General features: G+C 38.9%; 1 protein-coding gene across 1 annotated transcript in view; it reads left to right on the forward strand.

The window, feature by feature from the left end:
• CLIC4 (chloride intracellular channel 4) overlaps window positions 1-8,434 on the forward strand; it is a 14,049-nt gene extending 5,615 nt beyond the window's left edge. The window contains exons 2-5 of the mRNA XM_026863226.1: window positions 357-482; window positions 1,837-1,943; window positions 3,172-3,353; window positions 4,149-8,434. Coding sequence (XP_026719027.1) covers window positions 357-482; window positions 1,837-1,943; window positions 3,172-3,353; window positions 4,149-4,313 — 580 coding nt within the window. The 3' untranslated portion in view covers window positions 4,314-8,434. The remainder of the gene's footprint in view (window positions 1-356; window positions 483-1,836; window positions 1,944-3,171; window positions 3,354-4,148) is intronic.
• Window positions 8,435-10,274: the final 1,840 nt, after the last annotated feature.

Raw genomic sequence — 10,274 nt, forward strand, 5'->3', positions numbered from 1 at the left:
TCTATCTCTATCTCTATCTCTATCTCTATCTCTATCTCTATCTCTATCTCTATCTCTATCTCTATATATCTATATATATATATATATATATATATCTATCTCCCCCTGCTAGTCAACATTGACTTGAGAAAAGACGTTAGGAGGAAGCAGTTGTCTTTATTTGAATTGTTATCCAGTATATATTCAAAATGCTAATCAAGCTGTAAACTCACTTTTTAAGAAAAAACTGGTGTGATGCCTTTTAAAAACCACAGGGATGTGTAAACCTCAGGCAGTGCTTTGGTGATTGCAGCAGTGAAAGCCAGGGGCATAGATGACCCACACTTACTCTTGTATTGGTTTGTATTTTGCCCTAGAAAACCAGCAGACCTTCAAAATTTGGCTCCAGGCACTCATCCACCCTTCATAACTTACAATGGTGAAGTGAAAACAGATGTGAATAAGATTGAAGAGTTCCTGGAAGATGTTTTGGCTCCACCCAAGTAAGTGTTCAGATGATAATTTGTCACCTTAGATTAGACAGAGTATTCTCAGAGGGGTTTTCTGCACTCATTAAGATGTTCTTCAGCATCAATAAACTGAAGATGAGACACTGAAAATAGCTTGGAGTTCTTGCTTGTCATTCCTTTGCTCCCTCCAGCTCCCTCATCTTTATACTAAAAACTGTTTTCTTTTAAAGATTATTTTAAAATTGTCCCTTTGTAGAGTCCTATCATCCTTCCTGCAGTTTCCAAACCAAATGACCTTTCCTTTTGATGCCTGGGGCATGTTCTGATGACGTCTTCAGATACTGTAAATGAATATGATCCTGCTATACAAAACTTAATCCTGACTCTGTAATAAACTATTGTGGGAATCTGTTTTAAGGAAACATGCAGTATCCTTTTAGAGACTTGTATTTACAATCATTCTTCTAGAAGGTGTTATTTAAATCTTCAAGAATCTGTCATTTCTTTTTCTCATCAGGAATATAATTTGTATTTAATGTGTGTTGTTTTTTTTTTTTTTTAATTCCTTCCAGCTTTTTATAAGTAGAGTAACAGTGGATACTTGTACAGAACCAGTGATTACGAAATACAACTTGGAAATAATTTTTTAAAAAATTAAGGCATGGTGATAAATCCTAGAGATTGATTATTTAGTAATTGGAAATCATGGTGGAAAATACTGAACACTTCTAAAAATAATTAGATTACACAGCACAGGCGTGAGAAAAGTGTTCAAGCTTTCTCTAAACTGTTGGCTGCTTTCTCCCTCAGCTGGCAGGCAATGGCAAAATGCAGACACTGCCCTTAGCAGGCTGAACTGTTCTGTCTTTGTGGTGTGGCAAGACTACGTTTTTGTTAAAAGATTTGAAGTCCATTATATTCTGGGACAGCTGATATTAATTTAAATGGAAAAAAAAAAAAATCTCCAGTGAACAGAGAACAGACAAGGGTGTTTAATTTGATACCTGTTTGACCTCCAACTATATTCTTGTTCACAGAACTGTGATCTGCCCCCTTGGCAGCACTGAGGGAGCTCACGCCTGTGACCCTGGGCTGCTTCAGACACTCTGTGCTTGAAACAAATGCCTGATTTCAGAAACCAGAAATATGCTTTGGCATTCCTCCGAAAAGTGATTCAAAAGGTGTTGGATTTGAAAAATCTTAACTTAAATAGAAGTGTGTGACATCACACTTAAGCAAGTCCTTCGCATTAATCTGAAAACAGATAAATTGGTAAATGTATATCATGTGGAATCCTTTTTTCCAAAGGGCTGTTTTGTGCTAGCTAATACACGATGAGAATCATTCTGCTAAACGTGCTGTAGATCTACTCCTTTCTTCTTTTTAGGTACCTAAAACTTTCACCAAAGCATCCAGAATCAAACACTGCTGGAATGGATATATTTGCCAAATTTTCTGCATTTATCAAAAATTCGAGACCAGAAGCTAACGAAGGTAGGTGACTTGAGGGCTGAAAGCTGTGTGCACGTTGTTTCATTGTCTTGTGTTTTTCAGAGTGACTTTACTGTGAAGTGTCTCATTGACAAATGTTAACGGACACTTGAGGGAGTCTCATGAATTAGACCTGTGGTTTAGAGTTAATGGTCACAGACAAAAACTTCAAGACTTCCAAAGAGAACTTCACCTAGACAGTATTCGATCAAAATTTTAGCAGGATGTGCATGTTTTGCAAATATCCCTGGCACTGAAACTTCCCAGCGCAACAGCCACTCAAAACTCTTAAACTAAGTAGGAATGATTTTAACATCCAGAACCAAATTCCATGCGGGGTTTGTGTCATGCCCTCATGGTTGAGTTTCCACGTGTTTGCTGCGAGGCCTTTCCGCACGCTTGATCATTTGACCTTTCTGGGATTGAGGGCTCCCATTCAGAGTTCTGATTTAAGCTTTAGTCCGTGTTACTATCTTTAAAGGATTAAGACCTTTCTGTCCAGAGAGAACACAGTAGATGGGAGGAGAGACATCAATAGGATAAAGAACGCACAATTAGATCTGTAAATAGTTTAGTACAAATCTTTTGTCCTCAGTGTACTCAAGTCAGGGAATCAGAATGCCTTTCTGCTCTGTTTCAAATAGAGAGATGCTAAATAGCTGTAAACAGCTGAGAAATATTTTTCCATTTTGTGGGGTGTGCTGCCCTCTGCTGCTGTGTGCATAAACCTCCTCGGTATTCTGTTCAGTCGTGGCTGTAACTGAGCATGTGACATTAAACAGATTACCTTTAAATGAATATAAACCCTAGCATAGCTTATTTCTAATTAGTTTAAGCCAGTTAGGAATAGTCTTAAACTGACATAAGCCACTTTTTAAACCAAAAATAAACGCTTGTGGACAGTCTTAGAGTATTCCAAATGAATGCAACTCCTGTATAAACCAGCTTTTAAATAACCCGTACCTGTGTGATATTTAAAGGGATTTTAGTTCAGTTTCAGTGTTGCTAGTGACCACAAAGGCAGCTCCAGCAGCAGTGTTGCCACAAAAGTTGTACGAGGGTTAAAAATCCTTCAGTATATGGCCTGTTCTGGGTGGTACAGTGATGTGGATTTTGTTTTTCAGATCTGCTACTAATATCAATATTCTAAATTATAATTTGTTTGAAATTTTTGTGCTGTGGTTTGGCTTTTTTTTTTTTTTTCTTTTTAAAACCGTTCCTTCCTCTGTAGCCTTAGAACGTGGCCTCTTGAAAACCCTCCAGAAACTGGATGAGTATCTGAACTCTCCTCTTCCTGATGAGATCGATGAAAACAGCATGGAGGATATAACAATTTCTACCCGCAAGTTTTTGGATGGTAATGAGATGACATTAGCAGACTGCAACCTGCTACCCAAACTACACATTGTCAAGGTAAATGCCTTGGATGCTGTTACGTGGTAGCGAAGGACAAAATGCTTATGACATTCTGGAGTCCCAACTAATTTCAGCCATTTGCAGGCTCCCCTGTGAGTTTAACTACAGCATGAACAGCGCATGAAATTGTGTTCAGATTTGGGTAATGCACAAGAGCTGTAGGGGCAGAGCAGCTGAATTCAGTGGAGGTGTGAACCAGCAGACAAGTTGGGTGTTGGATGATAAAATGGCACAAGCCACAAGTCAAAACCTGTTTTACTGCGCTGACCAGTTTGGTCACAGGAAGTTGCAGCACTTAAAAGAAGGGTAGAAGAAGGAACGTGAACAATATGTGACCAGTTGATGTTGGAAGTGGATGTCTTCTCACATCTGTAGAGAAAACTACTCCATTAGCAACCAAGTAAATGACACAGTGTGAAATGCAAGGATTGTATTTAAAAAAAAAGACAAGAAAGAGGTAGCCTAGGATAACTGCAGGAGTGAAGATGTGCCTGTATAATCGTGGCTTGATTTCTTTTCCCTGTCTCCAGTGATCTTTGTCAGGTTTGTACTGCAGATGGAGCCACAGATTAAGTTTCTGCCTGGGTGCAGAAGTACTTTGGTGAGCGCAGGGATGCAAACTAAGCGAGGCAGTACCCTGCCAGGTGCAGGCATATCCCCGAGGGGCAGCCTCTGCTGACTTTAGAAGAGACCGAGTGTTGGAAGGGTGGCTTAATGAGAGAGTGACAAGGGCTGGGAAAGTGCTTTAAGTTGAAGGATATAAATTCAGAATCTTAATCCTTTTTGTTCTAGGTGGTGGCCAAAAAATACCGCAACTTCGAGATTCCCAAGGAAATGACAGGGATTTGGAGATACCTGACGAATGCTTATAGCAGGGATGAATTCACCAATACCTGTCCTGGAGACAAAGAAATTGAAATAGCTTACAGCGATGTAGCCAAGAGACTCACTAAGTAAACGGCACTTGCAAAAGAGATGACTTCTTGCATATTCCGTAACAATGCTTCTAACAGACTGCTCTTTTCATATAAGATAGCATTTTTTTTTTTTTTTTTGCATGAACTTGCAGTTATTCAAAGTTATGGTGGATAGACCAGGTACAGTAATTACCTAAAGTTTGCAGACTTAATTATAGGCTTGTTTTTCCTTACCTCCTTTCACAGCAAGTTTGAATATCATTAATGCAGTTATGTTAATATTGCACTGGGGTAACTCGAGATCCTTCCATATGAAGGGTTATCTTGCCCCTACTACTTGTCTTTGCAAACATTTGGTCCCTCCTGTCTACAAATTGGTTTAGGATACTGTCTTGCTATATGGTACAAGGAATATTTATGTATTTTGGAATTTATTGGTTTTCCAGAAGGTCTATACACGATTGTCGTATCTGTGACACTGAACTGTACCTGCTCGTCTATCCTACTTACATATAGAAGGGAACTTATTATCCAAAAGAGCCATTTGCAGCCTATTTGACAATATTTTTAAAAATAATTTCTCTTGGATTTGAAATCACAGTAATGGTTGAGAATGGACTCAGATGTGAAATTTGGATTTGAATGACCTCATACATCAGGGAAGTTGGAATCTAGGCTTGAGTGCTGTAGCAGGAAGCTCACAGTTCAGAGTGAGTATTTAGTTGTGTCTTTAAGAGCTCGATGAGATTAAAAAACCCACTTCTTAAAAAACAAAAATTGGCAACCTACATTTGTCCCAAATTTTAAGTTTTGCAGCAAACAAATAATTGTCAGGATGCCTTTTACCATCATGAAACCAGAAGAATTGGATGCTTGCCATCTGTTCACCTTAAAAATTGCAAGTGGCTTTCTTTTTGGTAGTTAAGAGCCTTTGTTTTGTATAGATCTTTCTGGTGATTATTTACTTACAAAAATCTGTGCTGTCATAAACAATGTACATGTAAACGTTAGTGTCCTAGTTGGTAAATAGCTACTGTATATGGTGAATAGCAGTGCAATGATTAGTGATGCAAGACTGAACACTGATAGCCATTAAAGGGGGGGGGGAGTCTTTCTGGGAACTTTTTTAAGCTATTTCTTTCCTGAAGAAAGCTAAAGTGACCTTTAAAGATAACGTTTGCCTTAAATTATAGTATGCATTTTTTTTTCCTGAAAGGAAATCTATTAATTACTCTTGTAAAGAAATGGTGCGTGAAATCCAGTCCTTTACATTGAATTTATCCTAATTGCTTGTCTGTGCACCTGGGCTGCAATTTTGCATAACCGTAATCATTGCACTACTATACATAATCTTTTTACAGCAACACTGAGGAATAGCACTACAATTTTTTTAAAAGCAATTTTCAAATGTTTCTAAACCAGGGAATAGCTTTCTTGTTTAAAAATTAATGATTTTGATGCATGAAATAAACTGCTAGGTTATTTTTAAAAGACCATCATAAACAACTCCAAAGAATGCTAGACTTAATATGCCTATTTTTTTGTAAAGATACTTTTTATATTTAACTGATTTTAGAAGCTGGAAAGTGCTATTCCTGGTAGGTTGTTCTTGGAATATTTAACATTCTGCAATAACATGGAAATGCTCACGTAAACACTTTTATACACTAATTTTTTTGGTAAGCACTGGCTTTATGAAACCAGCCTGACTTTTCTAAGCATCCTGCTTTTGCTACTTTATATACCCGTGAAGTTAGTTTGAATTAGAAGAGGTAGAGTTACAAGATCCATATTTGTATACGTGGCTTGTGGTGCCTTGTCTTGCCTTCCTAGAGCTAGAATTCCAATATAAAGGCAGTTAGCAATCCTGTTACATGTCTTTTGAAGATGACCATAGATACACTTAGACCCTATTATGATTTATTTTATTACAGGGGTGCTTAGGCACAGAAAGAAAATTCTGCAGAGCGACCTGGTTAGGAAAAACTTAACTGTAGCCTTTTAATAATTACTGTATTCTAATGTCACGTTCTCATCCTGAATAAAGTTATAATAATCTTCTGTAGGGGTTCAGTCTTTGCTACAACGTGACATCTAGGAAAAGGAGGTACTTCCTTTTTTGTTAGATAACAATAAGTTTAAGGACACATAGGGTTAAAAAAAAAAATAACCAACCCTCATTGTTTTGGTGCTCTTCGCCATCATTTAGTTAACCCCGAAAAACAAAAATAGAGGAACCAATGTGATTGTGGGCATATCTTTGTTAAGTTTTTTTTTAACTCTAAAACCTACATCAGGATGGTCCTTGGAAGTTGTTTGAGGTTGTAGTAATCAGGCCTCACTCCTTTTAAAAGCAAATTAGCCGTTGCGTGCACACTTCAGCACGCCAGGCAATTTATGTGCATACGAGCATGAAAACTCTTTCATGCACTTTTCTAGTGTGCACCCTGCCTGCATGTCGATGCACACAAATCCCTAACTTGTTAAAATACCAGGCTTGTTGTCTTTATATAGATAATATATTCTCTTTACTTTTTAGGCAATCTTCAAACAATTGTAATACATTATATTTGGCATTAAGTATTTTAATGATTGTGTCTGAAAGCTTGTAAACAAAGTTAAAGCTCTTGCTGTAACTAATGTATTTCTTATCTCAGTACAGCGGAGTATTGAGCGTCGGAGCCTTTCCCTTAGAGGTGTAATTCAAATGAGGACCAGGTTAGCAATTTCGAAGGCGGTTACTATAGGATAGCTGTTAACTGTCCTGTGTGAAAAGGAGTCGGTATCTTTTAGGCTTCCTGTTGCACAGTTTTGTTGTGTTGTGGCAGAAGCTGGCCGGCCTCTTGCCGTGGCTTCAGCAGAGGCCGGGAATCTAATGGGGAGCGAGCAGCTTTCACCCGGGTAGGTGATGCCTTCAGAAGAGCAGAGCGTAGCTGGGGTGGTGTGTAAACGGCTGCGCGTCTGGTGTGGGTAGAGCACTTTCATCTGCCCCAATCACCAGCCCGACATTAATTAAAAAAGCCCTTTCATAACTATGTAAATTCTTGACTTCTGTCAACTTGTTTACAATCTGATCTTTAAATGCATTTTTAATTTCATCAAACAGCAATTAATCTACCCCCTGTTTAAATTTAAAATGATGCTTCTAGCCCCTTCTACAATTTAAAAACAGCAGTTACCCTTTCAAGTAGGCATTCCAGTTTGCAAGTTGGTTGCATGTATTAGCATGCTGAATAACTTACTTTATTCTCAAGCTGAAATATGCTTAAATTCCCATTAAAACAGGTGACTTGTGTATTTCCTGAACATAAAGGGAAAATCCATCATCTTCACCCTGGTTTTGTGTGGGAGAAGAGATTATAGTATATGCATGATTATTTTTTTTTTTAATCTTAACAAAGCTTTCCTTCTTGAAGAGATTCCTTATGTGTAAGAGCTGTCTGTTGGACAAGAGGCATGTGAACTTCTGAAATAATTTCATGCACTCCAAAGCTTTTTCTGTCCATCTACTGTTCACTGCCAGTCTGTGTAAGCGTCCCACACGGACAGTCCCAGCCACATAACTTGTATGTTTGCATTTTCCCATAAAATTGGTGTTTTTTCCGCAATGGGCATGTCTAAACTGATTGAGAGTTGCGTGCCGTTCCATGATAAGAAGAGAGATGTAATCAACTTTTTATGCTAAAGTAGCAAATTAGCATTTCGTATCAAAGGAACACAGACATGAACAAGTTGAAGATGCTTGAGCCAAACCCACTGATGCCTATCTCGGTATAGAACAAAAAGTGTCTAAGTATAGTCAACTTTTTTTTTTTTCCTCTTTGCCACTCAGAGTACTATCAGAACGCATTAATATTTTCAGAAGAAGGCTTTATCCCAAGTGAAAAATATTTAATCTGCCTCAGAACTTGTGCCACCAACTATTACATTTTGTTTCTGGAGGGGGTTGGGGGGGTGGAGGAACAGTGGAGTGGAATAGGATATCAAGACTCCCAAGACAGGACATCAAGAATTGGAGCATTGTTTGCAGAAATACTTGAAGAGTTGATACAATTTATTGTAGTTTGCTTATGTCTTTCACTCTCTGGAACATCTTTTACAGATATACCAGTATACTGCTGGCAGCTATTGTTAAAAATAAAATTATATTTTCACTACCAAGCAGATCTTTCTTTTATTTCTGAAGACTACAGTTCTTGCATGTGTCAGCTACGATTTGAGTGTGGCGTGCTGAACTACAGAACAGAACTTTGTAGTAATCATGTTTGCAGCTTTGGGTTTTCTGTTTTTTCCTGCGGTGGTGTGAATTAAGGCAGAATCTGTGTTGTTTCTAACGTTCTAACTAGCAGTCGTGCCCCTTAACAAAATTAAGAACTTTCTTAAAACTGAGTTGAGAAATAATGACTTCTCCTATAGAAATTACAAGGAGTGGGATTTTTTTCAGATTTTAAGTGGAAACTCTTTAAGAACATAAATTCTGGCAGCTCGTTTCTCTCTGGGATACTAGGTTTTCAGAGTTAAACGGTGAAAATTGATTCAAAAGACATCAAAAATTCTCATGTTTGGTTCAACTTGTTTCCACCCAGATAATCCACTAAAGAGCCATTTCAGGAGTTGAGACTGAATTGATCCCATCTACAGAACTCACTCTGAGTTTCAGCCGTGTTTCCTTACTTTTGCTTTCAAGTCTGTCTCAACTAGCCGTGGTAAACACCATCCACCCCTGCTTTTGTTATGAGTATATTAACTAGGTACTTGGTCTTTAGAGCAAAGACCACCAGCCACTAGTGGAAGTTTTCTTCCAAACTGCTTAAGCATTATCATGTCAATCTCCTGTCTGTCTGATGAGTGTTTGAGGTGTATCTGGGGTCTGATTTTTGTTTTTGAAAGGAAATTTGTGGAATCCAGAAGACATTCCTGGAGCCTGTAATCTGGGATGCCATCATCTGAGTTTGAGCATGTGCGGGGAAGTAACAGACTTGCTTGTAGCAGTAGCAAATCCAACAATTAAACCCTGTGTAGGGTCACATACTTGTATCCAAGGTTTGTGATCAGAGGTGGGTTTTGCAGTAAGATTTGCAGTTGTTTTGTTTGAGTTTGGTCACACGCTTCCATGAAATGGAACTGGGCAGACCCGAGGGTAATGTAGCACCCTCTTTGTGGGAAGAAAGGGAATACTGTTGAGCTGCAGAGATGATGCTTGTCCTGCATGGCAAAGGCAACAGCCAGGCTATGTGATAAGTGTTTTATATAATTACGTTCTGCTGCAAGAGCTGCTTTTTGACTAGCTAATAACTTTTACACTTTCTGCTAGATTTTTGTTTTGACAGCTCAAGTGACTGCCCAGTCTGGTGTGGAAGGTTCCTTCTAGATGTCCTAGCAAGAAGCAGCTGGATTTTGGCTTCAGTGAAAGCTATGGAGCCCACTCCCAAACAGTTCCGTGTAGCTGCTGACCATGAGCAATGGAAAGAATTTCAGAGCTTGAGGGAGCTAGGTGAGGCTGAACATTTCGTACTTGCTTCTGATCACTGCATTTTTCCCTTTTCTCGGGGACAGCTCTTAGCCAAATAATTTTGAACTTGGCTTGAATCCAGGTTTCATAGCTCTGCCTTACCTCTCCAAAAATGGTGCCACGTTCTCAAGGAACACTGGTCTGGAGATTTGTAATGAACTCCAGTGGTTTGGGATCTGGACCGTCTAAACTGCGATAAGTATTAATTGTGAAAGCAGCTGACATCTGTTCACCTCAGCTGTAAGGACTGAGAGCAGTGCGGTGACTACGGGGAGGTGTCACCCTTCTCCTCTGTCCTGCCTGCTCCCGCAACATCAACATGCTTTAGATAGACCCCAGTTATATTAAAGTGATCTCTTTTTTTTTTTTTTTTTTCTGTTTGTGCTCCGTCCTATTCCACCTGAGCCTAACAATGTACTGGAAATTGCTGTCAGTCTCTGGGATGAAGTCAAAGGGAGATCTAGTGATGCTGAGAGCTCGTTCACCTTG

Source organism: Athene cunicularia, assembly GCF_003259725.1.
Source record: "Athene cunicularia isolate RWA chromosome 23 unlocalized genomic scaffold, athCun1 chr23_part1, whole genome shotgun sequence".
Taxonomy (NCBI): domain Eukaryota; kingdom Metazoa; phylum Chordata; class Aves; order Strigiformes; family Strigidae; genus Athene; species Athene cunicularia.